Below are 17,404 nucleotides of genomic sequence, written 5' to 3' on the forward strand. Positions count from 1 at the left end.
ACAGTAAAATTTCAGAATAGAATAATCAAAGAGCAGATTAAGACAAGATTCATGCATATCAAAGAGAACCGTTTCATGCTTGACTTTAGTTAGAGAAAAATAAGGTTCCATTAACAAGAGAATTGTTTTATAAGAAATTCCTTAAACTGCAAAATGAAGACACGCAGCCACACGCACATATATTATGAATTTGAAGTGAGAAAAAAATTGTATAATTTTTCTCTAGTCACAAAGAAAAAGATGCTCTAAAAATATAATGATATTTTTTTGTTTTATTTCCTAGAATTTTTTAACCTTTACATTCAATAAATAATATATAATTTTTTAATTCTTCACTACAGACTAAATTTTGGTTATTTAAAAGAATAAATATTGTTTTTCATAATTTTGGAGATAAGAATATATTTTAGTCGAAAGTGAATGAAATATTCCTATTAAACATGCACAATCTACTGTCCTTAGAATTAAAGATTATAATCAGGCATCTTCACTTGGATCTGTTAAATATGTAGTCGGATAAATAACCAATTTTATTTCATTTATTTCTAATTCATTTCATTGAATAATTTCATTCCATTTGAGTGGGGAAAAACACAAGAAGCTGGCCTTTTGCTAGTTTTTGTTAATTTAAAGTGTATACACTAATGTAACCCCAAAAAAAATATATGTAACACCAATTTACCAGAAGGGAAGATAAAAACTGAAGTACTAAATTAAGTGGTAGAAAACTAACAGATAACAGAAAACTAGCTAACAAACTCTAACAAGTATCATTGCCCCTTGCGTTCTAATGTCAAATAAGAACAAATGGGAAAAAAAAATACCTGAATAAGAAATCAGACTCTTTCATAATAATTTCTACGATTTCAAAAGATGAACAGAATTTGAACATAACATGCAGATTAGAAGTAGAGGTGGTGAGTTCAAGAGTGAACATAGGAACCAATAGAGTAAAAATTTGATCACTCATATTTGGTTGGTTCTTTCTCTTGGCCTCACAAAAAGCTTGGACTAACAACAATATGCTTCAATGGATTTGCCACGTCACCGCCACCGGCGTGCTTAACAAACTCGGAAGGGGTGAGGAAACTGCCATGGCAAACGCATACTATCCTCACTTCCTCACCTTTCCCATACCGGTAAAGAAAGCCTTCTATTCTTTTCCCATTAGGGCCATCTCCTTTGGTGGAGACACAGGGCATGTCTTCCAACAAGTTCCTCACAATGTCTTTGGTTCTGCTTTGTGGTGGTGAATATTTGTTAGATTGACTTCTCATTGTTACTGCAGCAGCAGCAGCAGCATTCTTGCCTGTGTTGTTCTCAGCAACACCTGCTGGTGATTTCAGTTCGCTGTCTGGCAACAAGTTAGCACTAGTAGGGCTTCTAACATCCATAGGTGTTGTTCCTGAAGTGTAGCAAAAATCATCAGTTGAAAATTAATTAAAGATACCCCCACGAAAAAAATCATGTAATCCACTTCTGTCACCACCACTGATTAAAAAGTTAAAAGCTTGCAGACAGAACAGTAATTAGATCATATTATAAGTGTTGATTAATCAACTTGTCAATTGATATATAGCATGATTAGTAGAGGACAAAGCATTTCATGAATTACAATACTTTTGTGATTACAAGTATGATTGCTTTGAGACATATACTTGAGCAACCATCCATAACCTCAGTTGCTAGAAGTGATGAATCAAGATAAGTGAAACAATGTAATTGAGTCCACAGAATATCCTTGTAAGAAAACAATGCTGTAACTCTTCAAAACAATGCCTACTCAAGTCCAAACTCAACTAATGTTCTGGACATTTTGGTGGCAATATATCGATAGTCAACTGAAAAAACAAATATGTAAACATACCTTTGAAACAAGTTGCACTTTTCATGATTATTAACATATTTACACAATTTTTTTTTGTATAAAACAAGAATCAACCGCTCTCTGTAATGTTTAAGTCGTTAAACTATGAAAGCAAAGTTTTTAGTGAAAATTTTTAACCACACTTTAGCCTACTATTGCCAAACCTAATATACAGAGCACGAAGCTGAAAACAGGCTCACATAATACTCAAATACATTTTTCTATCTCAATATTTTCATAATATGATAATTAACAAGTTTGACTTCCTCAATATTTTAATAGATTAAGTGAAAATTCAGTAGAATGCTAAGTGTATTTTTTTTTACAATTGAACTTACCAAATTTAATAAACAGATCTGTTGGAAAACAACTTTCTGAATTCTTCTCTGAGACACTTAGAAGATATTGTTGTGCAATTGTACACAACCCTTTCTTAGAGGTTATATTTACTATGGAGTAGCCATCATTATATTTTCCAAAGGAGTATTCACAAGCACAGGGTTTGGTATTGAGGTCAGAATCCAACAGAAGAAAAAGATAACGGCATTTGCTCTAAATGAGCATTATTAAGAAAAAGAAAAGGAGGACTTCAATAAGTTTTTTAACATTCATGTTCCAAGAGATAGCTATTGTCTATTGATTTGAAAGCACTCTCATCCATAAACCTAGTTTTACCATAACAATAATAATACATATGCTATAGTACCAATGAGCTTTGTTTGAGCATGTAATTCATGTAAAAGTTGTTTTACCTAAACTAGTTGTCTCCTTCAAAAATATTATCAATTTGTCGATTATCATTCTAATTATCATCAGGATACTAAATGACAAATAATGTTTAAAGCACTCAGATTGTCTGCAATCATCCTTCCTCTATAGGATTTATACCTGATGGTTATAAAAGGTGAAAATATAAAAAGAAAGTTTTTTTATTGGGGTTATTAAAGGTAGGTATTTTGCTGGAGAGGCTGCACGGCTGTAGAGGATCCAAACTCTTATACTAATCCTAATCATTTTTCTAGCCTAGGGCAAAGAAAATTGAAATCCTTAAGTAGTAGACTGACTGCTTCTTTCAGGTTAAAAAAATTATTTCCTTTTATTTAATATTTATACATATGTTCATCTCCAGTTTCATGTAACTCAATATTCTAGGTCCAGGTTTTAGAGACTTCTCAAAATAATAAGAATCTCCCCGAACGCACAAAGGACCATGGTGAAGTGCTTTACTTTACATACTAGCCAAGTAGGGATGAGGTTTTTATTTTTAGATGATGCTATTTTTCCACATAAGACATACCAGTAGCATGTACTACCGATTAACAAACTAATAAAATCCACAAACTCTGAGAAGTGTTTAATCTTGAAACAAATCCACAAACTCTGAGAAGTGTTTAATCTTGAAACGTGTTTTACTAATCTTAAAATTAAATTCCAATTCCAACTCAAATAATAAGACAAATACTAATTAATGTTCTTAATGCTGGTTAGCAAGACCCAAATAATAATACTCCCAGGTGAAACCTTCTGTTGTTACAACAATTACATAGTAATTGCCAAATTGAACCAAGACAAATTTTGATTAATATTTACGAGGCGCAGACAGGATCTGACATCTCTGACAGTGAATCACACGGTCGGTGATTGCTCCATGTGACAAATACAATAAAATCCAAAAACTCACTCATTTGATCAATTCATGCAAAATTAGCATCGATCTAAATATATATATATAAAAAAAGAGTAAATTCAATTTTCATTGCCATAGAATTGAAAAGTTAAACTCGTAAGGAACAAGACACGATCTGGCATACGAGAAGTGTCAAATCCAATTTCTTGCATATGAGATATATTTCCGTTAAATGTTAGTCAGGAAGCTTTCCTTGCCTTCTCCTAAATTTAATTCTTCAGTAGAGTTGAAAATTATTAAGAAAAAGAAAGTAAAGAAAATTGTGACTTTTCTGGCTTGATTGATACTAATAAATATCATAAAAGGAAAACAGAAATCAGGAAGAGAGAAAAAAAATGAAAAGGACTAAAAACCAGAACAAAAGAAAGAAAGAAAGAAAGCAAATGCATTAACAAATACAAAAAAAGAGGGTAAAATAAAATAGTAGTAATTATTAGTAATTAAATTACCTTGACCCTGTTGAGACTCAGCTTCTGAAATTCCGGAAGAACCAATGGAACCCTGTGAAGGCGAGGGAGGTGGCAACGCTATTCCACTTCTCTTCTCCTTCTTCTCCTTTTCACTGTCCCCATTCAAGCCGAGTCCACAAACACGTGCGGTCAACGACACGGTCCTCGCCAAGGGTGGTGCAACCTCACCGTACCCCCCTGCACCTTGCTCCACCGGATTGCTCCCTTCGGACCTCTGTTGTTGTTCTCTCAAGGCTTTCATGTTCCTCTGCTTCTCGGAGCGCTTCCTCCGTGCCTCCACCCGCCTCAGCGTCTGCAACTCCTTCCTCTTCCGCCACTCCTCCTCCGTCTCCGTCGGAAGCGAACACGCCCTCACCAGAGACCCCGTGCACCCCATCGCAGCAGCATATCCCATCTCCTCGTCGCGCACAAACTCCGGTATCGAGGTTGTTCTCTTTATCTTCTTCGCTGTAGGGTCCACCCCAAATCTACCATTCATCGAAAGGCCGAGACTTAGTTCCAGCTCTTCTTTCTCATCCTCTAACTTCACCACTGGCATAGGCAAATTGTGGTGCTGACTGTTGTTATTGTTATTATTGTTCACTCCCACGAAGGTTCTTAACAGATCTCGCGGGAAATTGATCATTGGAGGTTGTGTTGTAGAAGAAGAAAGGTAATGATGGTGGTCGTGATGAGGGTTGTCTATGTCTTCAACTTCTGCCATTTGAAGAAGAAACTAAGAGATGGAGATGGGGACAGGGACACGAGAGAGATGATGATAATAAAAACTCGGAGAAAAGTGAAGACGACTCCGGAGAAAAACCGACCAATTCATACGTTTTTGTTTGGAACAAAAGATTCTAGTTGTTCTACATTTTTCCGAGTGTGTTGCTGAGGATATAGAAAGACAGAGAGAGAAAGAGAAAGGATAAAAAAAAAGAATTTTTGAGATAAAAGGGAAAAGGAGAGAGAAAAGGCGAAGAGGGGAATGGGGGGGTGTGAATTGACGGAAATGGGTATAGGGGATAAGGGGGCGACACGTGGAGGAATGAGGGGGGTTTTGGAGGGACACGCGGCGAGAGGAGCGTAGGAGGCGAGTGGTGTTGGTTAGTGGTTTGTCTTGTAGTGTTGTAGGACTAGGAGAGGGGTTTGGATGATAGACACGTGTCACGTGAATGGGGAGAGTCAAGGTACACGTGATGAAATGACAGCCTGACACATATTGGCTATGACTAGACTACAACACACGATAACTTGCCCACACTCTTCTTTTCCTCACAAAAAAAATGAGAAAACAAAATCATATTTTATTTTTATCTATTCACATCAATAAGAATAATGAGCCCCAGTTTTCATATCATCTATGATCTTTTTGTTGTTATTGATATCATATATATCCATATGATATCTATAAGAGATATATCTCTATTTGGATTCTAAATTTTTTACTACTTTATCTCTTTTCTCTCTCCAACCATCACACCATTCCAACATATAAGCTATATAAGGTGATACGTCCTGCTTTAAATATAAATAAATTTAACTATCCACACACATGAATTAAAAAATTTAATTTTTTTAAATATTCTTCATAATAATATTTATAAAATAAGAATAAATAATTTTAAAAATAAAATCTTATTACATAAAAGACATGATAGGAATACTATTATTAAATAAAATAAAAATTAGTTAATATTTATTTATATTTGAATTCAAATTTTTTGATTCCATTATTAGGCTAATGCTAATTGGTTATTATATCATTTCTTTAACAAAATAAATTACTTATCATCTCATATCGATCCTTTATATCAGTTATTAGTTATCTATATTAATAATAAAAACAATATTTTCATTTTATATATATTTGACTATACCATTTTATTATTTGTTATTTTTTAAATTTTTATTACCACTGTCTTAATTAACAACTATTCATTATTTTCATGTTAGTTTTTTTTTTAGCTTCTAATTTTTATTTTTTTATTTTTTTTTAGTTAAAATATGTAAAGAGACACATAGTGTCTCTCCACTAGCAACTTATTCTAATGGTTTGCATATTGCAATACCATTGAATGGTCCCAATTTTGAGAACGACAGTCCCTTCACTCAATCAAAACCTCAAGTCCAGAGCAATTTTATCATTAATAGGAACCTTTTTTCAATTGCACATCACAGAGAATTTGAGCAACGACTTCAAATACAATATTAGAAATTACTACTCGTGAAACCTCAATATTCACCATCTTATTAGCTAAATAACAATTGACGTATACAATACGCGACTGGTTGCTTTTTAGGAATTTTCATTACCCTATCGTGCAAAATTGGATGTACATTTGAAATGGGTGCTAGGAAATAAAATGGTCTAAATAAAATTACTAGACTTTTTTTATGCATAACACTCATGTTTTGTTTATGGTAAAAAAGTTAAAAAATAGATTAATTTAATTCTTGAGTTCTTACGTATGAAAAACATCCTGACCTGTGTTATCAAGTATCCCACACACTATTGTGTGTAATCGATCAATCATATGACTTTCATGGATGTGATAGAAATAAATCAATTATTTATCATTAACACTTGGTATAGAGTATTCGTTAATTTTTCTATTGTCAATTTGCAACAGCTTTCTTATTATTTTATTTTGCATTATTATCACGATCCCCAAGTATTGATAATTCCGTTCAAGCTAGGTTCCGTTCTCATTGAATTATATTTAAGTGATTGCTTACATGAATTTGTTGTACTGTAGAAACATCGTTCAAATCGAATAACAAAATATATTAACGTGTGGTCCATTTAGGGTAGTGTGTCGACTTATGATATATTTCTTCACGTTTTGCTTCTAGTAGATTAGCTATTAGGATCAGACAATTCATGTGTAATATTGTAAATGATCACTATTGCATAAAGTTTTAGCATTTTTTTACAATAAAATTACTTTTCGTTTTCATAAACTTAAAAGCTCTCTAAAAATAACTTAAAATATTTTTTAGTATCTCAAAATTAGATGAAGTTTAATTTACATCTTCGAATTAAAAAAATGATTTGTGATGTCCACAATTTGAAAATAGTCCATTTTTTATTCCTAATTAGTGATTATATGAGTTATCTCTAAATTAAACCAACTAATTAAGAATGTCTATAATACAAGATTGTTTAAATAGATTATTATTTCTACACCTTAAAATACTACAGGAATTTAAGAACTTTACATAAAATATCACTTCAAGATTATTAAAATAAGTTTTTAACTTATTTTTTCTTGCATTCCTCTTATACTAGACCTAAAAATTACCTTTTTTATTGATATAAAAACAATAAAACGACATTATTTAACGTCACTAGCATAAAAAACACCTCCTCAAATGCTTTAGTGACAATTTTGGTAAACAACACGTTTAATATCTAAGTAATTTATATAAGCAACAGTGTTGTAGATGATTTATAAAGTTTGTCCAAATTTGAGGAACTTAATATACACTGTCCAAATTTCAGTAAGAAAGGTATTTACAATTAGTATTTGATCGAACTTGGAATAGGATTATTTCCAAAAAAAAGAGATATATGGATAAAATATTCAAACCAAAAAGAAAATTTTCTCTACCAAAGGCTCATTAATATAAATTCCAAAATAAAAAATGAAAATAATAATTAAGTTGTAGAGCATACTTAGTGTATTTGAATTTATATTAAAAATGTAGTGCACACAGTTCTATACAAATCTAACAGATAAAAGTGAATTGAAAGTAAAAATAAGAATAATAATGTTTTTGTAAATATATATTTGCCTTAAAAATAAGTTTGTAACTTCTATTCAAATACACACATACCAACTTACCAAGTGGGAAAAGAAAAAAGAGATTGTACAGAAAAGAAGGGCAGCAAAGCTAGGGTGGGGTGGGAGGGAGAGAAGCTGAAGCACCCCACAATTCCCAACCAAACCAACCATAATGACATATATGTTTCACTTTCTCACTGATTTTAAATGGCAAGTTGTGTGACAGAAAAATGAGGTACCGAAACGTGGACCGTACGTATAGAACAGAATGATTGAGATCGGACGGCGGAGGAGAGTTGTGGGACAGATAAGGAATCTCCGGACAACACGGCAGCAGATCATATTGAGGATTATCAGCGGATCCCGGTGGTGGGGCCACCACAGAGGAGAGCCAACTTGCACCTTCTTTTTTTTAATAATAGATGTTTTTATAGCATTGACTAAAAAATTATTTATTATGAATAATTAATATCATAGAAAATATTTAAAAATACAGAGAATATAATTTTAAGTATTTTAATAAAAAAATATTTATTGTTAAATTTTTTAAGCAATATTTTAAGATACCTTTATATTTTATTTTTCTTTAAAGCGCGCTGCTGCAGCGGGAGAGTGCCACGCGTCCCTGGGAGAGGACCAAGTTGCACACAGGCGGTGACGTGGCTAACGTGAGTGTGGTGAGAAAAGCGTACGTTGTGTGTCAGAGTGACGTGACTTTTGGACACGTGTCTGTTTATGGACGCACCCGTCCCTGCTTTGCTGTATCCCTTTTACTTCCTTTTAAAGCTACTAGTAGTTGTAGAAAATTAAAAATGAAAATGACGTTTCTCTCAAGTAGCCAGATTTTTTTGGTTTGTTTAGAAGATGAGAAGTGCTAATATACTCTTGTGAATAAAGTCTGTCTGTTTATACAATAATAAAAAGTGGATTAAAATATGTTTTTGATGCATCTAAGTCAGTAAATTTTTATTTGTTGTTATTGTAAGTTTGATTCTTGTAAATTTTTTTTTTTTAGTATTGATAAGTTTGTATTTTTTTTCATTTAGTTAATGTAAAATTCTAATTTTTATATATAATCTACATAAATCATGCTTACTGGAATCAAAATTGAAAAAATATAAACTTACATGAACTAAAAATAAAAAAATATTCCAAGAATTAAAATTAGAAAAATATAAATTTACATGAACTAAAATTAAAAAAACAAATTTAAAAGAAATAAAAAAATATTAACTTATGGGGACCAAATACATATTTAAGTTTAAAAAGTATGTTGCTAACATTTTAAAAAAAATATTCAACAAAAGAAAAAGAAAGATGGAAAGAATATATAAATAATAATATTTTTTTATATAAAACATTACATAAATTTTTAATTTGCGCTAACTTAAAATCTATGTCCCGTAGGTTGTGCTTTGTTTCGTGAGTTTATTAATTCCTCACAATTTGCATGGTACTAAAATTGCTTGCTTTGGGCCTATAAATTTGCGTCATGTGGTTGACGAAAACGTTTTCGACACTAATTGGATGAGTTCATCAAACTTAGAAAAAGTATTGACATTGATATTTTTCTTTCACATTATAAGCCATATATACATGTACCAATAGATCTTTCCTACTTATTATATTCATACCATATCCAACCTGTTGAATGCATTCAATCCATTCCATTAATTTGGGAATTTTCATAGTAGTTAATATTGCATGCAAATCAGCATTTTCATTTTTTTACTATCAGTATGTAATTGAGGAGATATGACCGATTTAAATCCAACTAACAAATATTGCATTCCCGTCTAATTTTCAAGTCAAGTCCATTTGGAAATAAACAGCTTTTAAAATTTAAAATGCAAATAATTATTGCACCATTTACCACATTATCTTCACCCTTTACCAATATAACATTTAACAGCTCTTGCTCTTGGTTATTCACCCAGTTTCCATTTAATTCTTCCTCTGCAGCGCATTCCCAGACAGATAGCATATAAAAAACATAAAACCTTGACCCAAGTCATTCCTAGATTTTACAAGTATATAAAAAGCAAAAAATGGAACCAATGATAACCCTTTTTAAATTAAAATCTCAACTTAGATATAAAAATGTTGCATCATAGCAACAAATAAAAAAGGACTGATGGTTAACCTACTGCCAATTCCAGTCATAGCATCTGTTTGAATTTTAAAAAAGAAAAGACTATACCTATTCCTGATCATTACCATCCCACTAAAATCATAGCAATAACAACTAGAAATACTACAACTGTGCAAATGCAGTAAAAGAAACATGAGAACCTTTAGAAGGTTGAGGGTGACATGATAATTCCACGGATATCCATGCTTGTGACTGACCCAAAAAAGGGGGTCTCAGAACAACCTCCCAAAAATCATCCAGTATTTCAGTTGGAAACAGCATTTTGTTTTTGTCCACTTGACCGGCCACCTCTCCCTCTCCCTTGGTGATAACCTTCTCCATGACCATGACCATGACCTCTACCAGAAAACTCGCCACGGCTTACATAATCATTTCGACCGTATCCCCGACCACCACCATAATTCCCACGACCCCTGAAAGAGTCATTTCGTAACCCACCCCTACCAGGTGGGATCCTAGGTCTTCCAGTACTGTTAATGCCACTGCCAACTGAAAGAGACCAAACAGAATTGTCAACTATCATGGAGCTCTTAATATAAAATCAGTTGGTTCTCTCTCTTTTTGTTCTGTTGAATGAATGACAACAATTTTATTTGTAATAGTTAACTTCAAATTACCCCGGGTAGTGGTTCTCTTTATCTCAACTACAGCTTGACGCCCCCCAATCGGAACAGGCGAAGCCTGAGAAAGTAAACTAACTGTCTTAAATAATGAACAAAGATCTGAAGATTTTCACATCAATAAGTAACAAATGAGGAATCATATACAAAACACAGACAACTTCAGCCATAATATAAAAATTTATGTATATTATGATGGGGCAATACAAATTACAACAACCAGTCGACTGTTATACCTGGCTGGAAAATCATGCTGCATTCCATTCCATTGACCATTTGGCCTAAATATAATACTCTTTCCCTTTGGAGACAAGGAAGGAGAAAATGTGGAAACCATAGATTTGCAGGTAATATGTGACCAACAGTAAAAATTATAGCAGCTAGCATACTAAATATTAATGATGGTCAGAATTCTATTCTCAATAGAAGGGTAGTCTGTTCTAAATGCTTGTATATGTCCAACCAACCCAGTTAGGCCCTTATATTAAAGAAAGATGACACAGAATTTTGAATTCAATTTATTTATGGGCTTATATTTCAACTTCCTTGATTTGAACCAGAACAAAAACGAATACTTATTTTGAACCCAGGGTTCAAAGCTGGTTCCCCAGGTTGGACGACCAGCAACTTCACTGTTACATCAATAAATGTATCCTGCTCCAGATTCAACAAGAATAAGGGATAAAAAAAGCCAAAAAATGCATCCAGTTGAAAGGACTCTAGATAAATTATACAACAAAAGGCGGGAAAGGGGTAGGGTTCAAAAACAGTGGACCAGGGCTTAGTTGCCCAAAAATTAAAAAATACACACAAGATGAATTGGCATTTATGAGAATAAGTGCAAATGATAGAACAAGACTCCCAACCTCCAATGGCTTGGGAAGGTCAGATGCACACAAGTGAAATTGCGTGTATTGTTTAATTTTTGGGCAATTAAATAGATAACAGGGGAAAATATATTTTATCTCCATAAACCCAAGACTAATCCCCCTTGATATCCAGTGAAAATGTTAGTTTCATAGATAAGAGTTAAAACAATCTTTTTTTTTCTTGTTTCATGTGCCTTGTGATTTGCAGAATGAGCTGAAGTACCAAATTTGGTTAAATCATTCCTAAATCTGCATAAAAAATTTAAAATAAACTGAAGGAGCTAAATTCATCAGAAGGCTTGGATAAAAGCCACAAGTTGCAACCGTTAAAATAACTTCAAAGCTTGCTCAATTGGAAGTTAAGTAAGGATCCATTCTAGGTAGCTGACACTCATCTACGTTAGTCTACTGTATGGTCGGCTAGGAAGCACATGTCTAACACTAGTACAACAACTACCTTTGAAGTTTCAGTGCTGGCTGACGAATGATTGTTGTAACTTCTGGTGAGGTAGGATATCTTCTTTTGCACAAAGTAATTAATGAAAGGAAGTAATGCAAAGGGAAGATGGGAAGGAACAAAGATTGGAAAGACAGCTACAGTAATTTTGAATACAATGGATAGTACTTGATGAACAGTAATATTTTATTTAATATTTCATGTCATATCCATCCCTAAAGTAAAGTGCATTCATTAAGTGAAGGGAAGAAAAGATAACAAGCACAATACTAAATTGAGTAAAACATGAAACACGTCAAAAATAGCAGAAGGAGAAAGCAAGATGAATTCATCAGCTTAACATTGGGGAACTTCAGTTTGGACATTTTACACCCGCCCCTCTCCCTGGAATAATAGTATGAATCTCAAATTCAGTTTGTACTGAGAATTCAAAACACAGCACCATCCTCATACAGTTTAGGCATTAAAATTGAACTTTAAAGACTTCAAGAATTTTATTTCAGCACAAAATGATTGGATTGTCATTTTGCTTTAATTTCTAATTTAATGGATCCATAAATTAAAAGTACCATATGTTTTCCCTAGATATGTACTTTCCAACAATTGTCTAAACTATCATACATTTTTCAATTTCTTTTACTCTTCCACAAAATATAAAATGTTTCAGGTTTTATTTGTTATGCACATGTGGTTCTTTACTCTCAAGAAAATATCATTTTATTATTCATAATATTTTTTGCAAATACTAAATCCAAATTCCAATAGTTAGGCAAATGAATTAGATGCCATAGCAAACCACATGAAGAAGGAAAAAACCCTGAGAACACTAAACCAAGATATTACTAGACAGTACTAGCATAGGACAGATTAAAGATCTGTTATTGTTTTAAATAATACATTTACTGAAGTTAAAATAAGGGATACAACTTATTCAAGTACCTCAAGCAAGTGCAGTACAGAAACTGCCACCAGCTAGATGTAGAAGTAACGCACTACCTAGAATATGAATCAGCTATAAAGGAGCTGAGTAGGCAGACAACTAGATGCAGCAATGGTTGAGGTTTGTGTCAATAGAAGACTATGTAAACAAGAGAATACGTTTAAGTTTCAAGTGATAATTTTTTTTATAATTTTCTATATATAATTCTTATGCCAAATCATTACCATATATTGAGAGCAGTGACAGAATTATAAATTATATATACAACAACATCCAACTTGAAATTACTCCCAAATTAGCAAGCAGCTTCGACAGAAGAAATATAATTAACTAGCATGATTAAAAGCCAAAATTCTAGAAATCTAAGTTATCCACTGATGAGGACTATACCTGAATTGCACTATTCATGGAATTTAGAGATAGGAACTCAACAAAGCCAAAGCAGTATCCCTGCTGCTGTGACAACAAATAAAGTGTTTCCAACAAAACTTCATTAGGACTGAAGAAAAAGCATAAGGGTAATTTGAATGCATTGTTGACCTGATAATCACCTTATTATTTCTGACTTGGATGCCTCCTGGCTTGATGGGCCCAAATTTCTTAAACTCCAGTTCCAACTGAGCAGCCGTCACATTTAAAGGCAAATTTCGAATGTAAATGGAGTGCCCCTCAACTGTTAGAAGAATTTGTTTATTAGAAGAACAAATATGTTTAAGAAAAATATTTGGCTGAGTTACAAGCAGCCAACTTAATGACTTACAAAAATAAAATGATATATTGCTTTAAAATTCATTTTCTCCAGACTTTGAAACACAATACCAAAGCATGACATATGTGAAAATTGAAACAAAGAACATGTACCTTCCTCATGAGCATCACTACTTTCAGGGTTGTTAACACTATCCAAAGCTGCTTCAGACACTTCAGTAGATTCTACTGACTCAACTACCTTGTTCTCAGTTTTGTTAGGCCCTGACTTTAGTGTATTAGTAGGCACATAGACTTTAGTTGCAACTGAACCCTCTTTTTGGACTTTCACCTACAACAAATCTAATAAGCTTCGAAAACTTAATAACAACAGTGCTTGTAAGTGAAAGGTTTCTAGCAATACTCACAATAGATGCATAAGACTTCTTCTCTTGAGCTGAAGAAGCCAATTCTGTGGCCTGAGAATCATCATTACCATTTGACTGAAAATGTGGTTCTACATTGTCGACATTCTCAACAGGTATCTGTCTCTCATGGTGATTAGATGGCTCATAAGCATTCTCAGCAACAGTTTGACCTTTGTTCACATGAGAATTTGTGGGGTCTGGTGCAGAAGAATCAGCAAAATGACTGGGTTCTGTAAAGAAGGAGAACAGCATGAATCCAACTCCTGAATAAATTTTGAAAGAGAAGATACAAATTTTTTGAATTATAATCTTGCCTGGTTCTGGTGTTACTGTAACAGCAGCTGCATCACCATCTCCAGTAACTGGAGGCAGTTCTGATGGTTCATGGTCTTCTACATACCTAAAAACATCATTCAGAACAAAATAGCCATTGTCTTGTGGAGCAAGAAAGAATGACTGCGCAAATTTTCTTCTTAAGTTATCCTTGCCAGTCAAGCATCCAGTCACCAGAACAGTCACTCCTTCCTTGTATGATTTTTGAGCATCTGCAGTCTTTATCTCTGCTTTAAATTCCTTGAAATTTAGTGATAGAATCTTCTCATTAATGCCCTGCACCATAAACCCTTAGACTTAGAGATCAGCAGAAATCCTAAGATATATTTATTAAATATTTACAGAAGCACAATAAAATCTATATGGATAATGTTTCATCTTCTCAACTCTATAAAACACAGGGAAATAGAAGTATAACCCATCAGCTGCATGAAGCATATAATATGAACATGAACAGGGTTGAAAAAAGAATTACCAGTGCATTAAAGTCTAGTGGATAGTATGAGCATGTAGCAGTTTTAACTTGTAATTCAATAGCAATGAATTATAATAGATATCAAATGGTGGCATTACTTTACATCTTACAAGTTACAATGTTTGTTCTCTGTGATGAAATATCTTTAGAAAATCAACGGAGCACCAGTTTTGTACCAGGAAACTTACTTTCATGGTCGTAACTGATGTCATCACACCACTGGAATCAGGACGGCTTATCACACTAGAGTCCTGGTAAAACCGATAGACCAAATCCGGCGAATGGTGAAGAATATGGTAATACTGCTCAACAAATGCATTACCAACAACTTGGGCACTGGGAGTAGTTGGAGGAGTAGCTGTTTGCAGAGCCATCTGTCCAAAACCAGTTGATCAATATTTGTAATGCAAGAACATTTTAGATACACATAAAAGTGTAAAAAACTAGATATCACATTCCATTTAGATCTAAATGGTCTCTACAAAAGAATTGCTCTAATGCTCTTGGACGGAACACAGTGGTGTCATTTGATCTAAGTAATTGATCTCACCTATTGAGAAAGGGCTTTTGTTGTTGTTGAGAACAAGGATGAGTTCTTTTCAATAAACATAATCCATATGTTCAAAGTTCAAATATGTATTAATAATAAAATACAACAAATCTCAGCTAGGCATAACATCTTTAAGATCACCATGTCAAGATACTCATTACCACAGAGAGATGTAAACGAGATATGAACCATATAATTGCTGTAGGTGCATACAATCAATATTCATCCATTGTTCACAATGGGATGAGAAAAATTAAGACAACGCAAGGCAGGGAGAAGTATTAGAAGATGAAACCTACCTTAATACTCATCTGCTAGCTAGAATAAAGCTGAGGGGATTTGAACACTAGAAGCAGTCCTTAAGTAAAGCCTATTAATTTTACCAAGTTGGAGGTATCAACAATTCAACATACTTAAAGTAGTTGCTAATCCAAGACTTGTTATGCTTCAGTAACTGACCATGATCATTATTTTTCAATTATATGACCACTTGAAAAACTAATAAAAACAAGTAACACATAATGTTCATATAATCTATAAACAGTGTTCCCTATAATACTGAATGCAAGAAAAGGAACACGGTTAAAGTTGAAGACACATAACACAGATGGAAATTGGTTTTGACTAATCTTGAATATAATTAAAAAAAAGTTCAAAAATAAAATAACTAGTGTCCATTCCCCCGGCGAGAGAAACTGGTGAGAAACTAAGAAAGACAGAATATAACTAAGAGAGAAGAAACATAGAAAACGACAACAAAGCAACCCACATTCTCAAAATTAAGGGAGGTCATCTTAATCTATCATATAACCAAACACATACACTCCAACGAAAAACAATAATCAAAAAGCCTAATTGTATAACCGTACTAGTCTCAAGCACATTACCTCAGATCCAAAGAGAAACAAAAACCTCAAATCTAAACCCTAAACCGAACTCATAGCACGAAACAAATAACACCCATTTGAGCTCAACGCTCCCAGCAACCGAATCAAACATTACCCACAACGAAAAATCCAAACTTGGAAGCAAAGAACAAAACTTCACAAACAAACACACTCCACTTCAATCTCCAAGTTGCCACAAAGGCAGTCGAATCAATAATGTCTGATCAATACTAAGAATGATGCCACTGTCGGAACCGTTAACATAAGACGGGCATTGCCCATTTACAAAGATTAAGGAATTGGTTAAAAGGGAAGAGAGAGAAAGAAAGTGTTGAAATTGTGGAAAACGATGGAGACCCATTTGAGAGGAGAGTGAGAAAAGAGAGAATGTGGAGTACCTGGGAAGGGTGCGATTGCGAAGATGATGAGAGATGGCACAGTGAGAGAGTGTGGGATTGTGAATGTGTAGTGCAGAGGGAAGAGACCAACGGGAACAGCTTGCGCACGAAAAAAGGGAGTGTGCGAAAGCGAAAGCGCTTAATTCACTGTGAAGTTATCATTTGGGTCAGGTTCGTTTGCATACGGTTCGTCAGGTTCACCACTTGGGAAACTGCCAACAAAGCACCTTAGATTTGACTTGACTTTTGAGGTTAATAACTCTCACGTGTCACGTCCACCAATCATTTCATTAGTTCTGTTTACACAAGTCCTTTAATCTAATGTAGGGTTGGATTAAAGTCTCCAAAAATTGAGTTTGTAAAAGCAATTTAAGTCTTGTTTTTAAAAAGCTAGATTTTAAGGCAAAGATTCAATATATAAATGTACTTTTATGTGTAACTGAATATATTATGAAATTAAGTTACTCTCCCAAAGTACATTCAGCATCTAAAAAGTGATTTTTAAACCATCAACTTAAAATGTATGTCCCTGATCCAAGTACTTATAATATAAAAAGAACTTTTTATATTGTTATTTTAATTAATTAATAATTATTATTATTATAAAACTACGCTTAAAGTGATTTTTGATGAAATGATAGTATAACAAAACTTATATTAGCAAAATATTAAAATTAAAGTTAAATTCTAATTAGTAAACCACCCACGTTGCAAACTTCACTTAACATTTTGATTGTTTTAATTTTTGTTATAAAAAATTGTTCACTCCTAAGTAAATGATATTTTATAAAATTAAAAATTAAAATAATTTAATTTG

The 17,404-nt window shown here is 33.3% G+C and overlaps 2 protein-coding genes across 5 annotated transcripts; both read right to left on the bottom strand.

Moving 5' to 3' along the window:
• Positions 1 to 677: 677 nt before the first annotated feature.
• Positions 678 to 4,938, bottom strand: LOC114395940 (ninja-family protein AFP3-like). Its single transcript, XM_028357810.1, has 2 exons — positions 4,004 to 4,938; positions 678 to 1,405 (listed from the first exon to the last, which is right to left on the bottom strand). Exons 1-2 carry the CDS (start codon positions 4,725 to 4,727, stop codon positions 996 to 998), a joined length of 1,134 nt encoding a protein of 377 aa, XP_028213611.1. The 5' UTR covers positions 4,728 to 4,938; the 3' UTR covers positions 678 to 995.
• Positions 4,939 to 9,840: 4,902 nt separating this feature from the next.
• Positions 9,841 to 16,730, bottom strand: LOC114394455 (putative G3BP-like protein). 4 transcript variants are annotated; one of them, XM_028356032.1, is made up of 9 exons: positions 16,588 to 16,728; positions 14,941 to 15,126; positions 14,259 to 14,553; positions 13,945 to 14,174; positions 13,691 to 13,868; positions 13,381 to 13,502; positions 13,220 to 13,282; positions 10,561 to 10,624; positions 9,841 to 10,432 (listed from the first exon to the last, which is right to left on the bottom strand). In XM_028356032.1, exons 2-9 carry the CDS (start codon positions 15,124 to 15,126, stop codon positions 10,188 to 10,190), a joined length of 1,383 nt encoding a protein of 460 aa, XP_028211833.1. In that variant the 5' UTR covers positions 16,588 to 16,728; the 3' UTR covers positions 9,841 to 10,187. The 4 variants fall into 4 exon arrangements, with proteins under 4 accessions (XP_028211833.1, XP_028211832.1, XP_028211835.1 ...); XM_028356031.1 differs by having other exon boundaries at positions 13,220 to 13,285; positions 16,588 to 16,727; XM_028356034.1 differs by lacking the exon at positions 10,561 to 10,624 and having other exon boundaries at positions 16,588 to 16,730.
• Positions 16,731 to 17,404: the final 674 nt, after the last annotated feature.

This window comes from Glycine soja, chromosome 18 (assembly GCF_004193775.1).
Source record: "Glycine soja cultivar W05 chromosome 18, ASM419377v2, whole genome shotgun sequence".
NCBI lineage: Eukaryota > Viridiplantae > Streptophyta > Magnoliopsida > Fabales > Fabaceae > Glycine > Glycine soja.

Coding starts and splice junctions, on each gene's coding strand:
- LOC114394455 (XM_028356031.1), bottom strand. CDS start 15,126: ATGGCTCTGCAAACAGCTACTCCTCCAACTACTCCCAGTGCCCAAGTT. Junction 14,554..14,940: donor CATCAGTTACGACCATGAAA/GTAAGTTTCCTG, acceptor TTTATGGTGCAG/GGCATTAATGAGAAGATTCT. Junction 13,503..13,690: donor TAGTGATGCTCATGAGGAAG/GTACATGTTCTT, acceptor TTCTTCTAACAG/TTGAGGGGCACTCCATTTAC.
- LOC114395940 (XM_028357810.1), bottom strand. CDS start 4,727: ATGGCAGAAGTTGAAGACATAGACAACCCTCATCACGACCACCATCAT. Junction 1,406..4,003: donor TGAGTCTCAACAGGGTCAAG/GTAATTTAATTA, acceptor GCTACACTTCAG/GAACAACACCTATGGATGTT.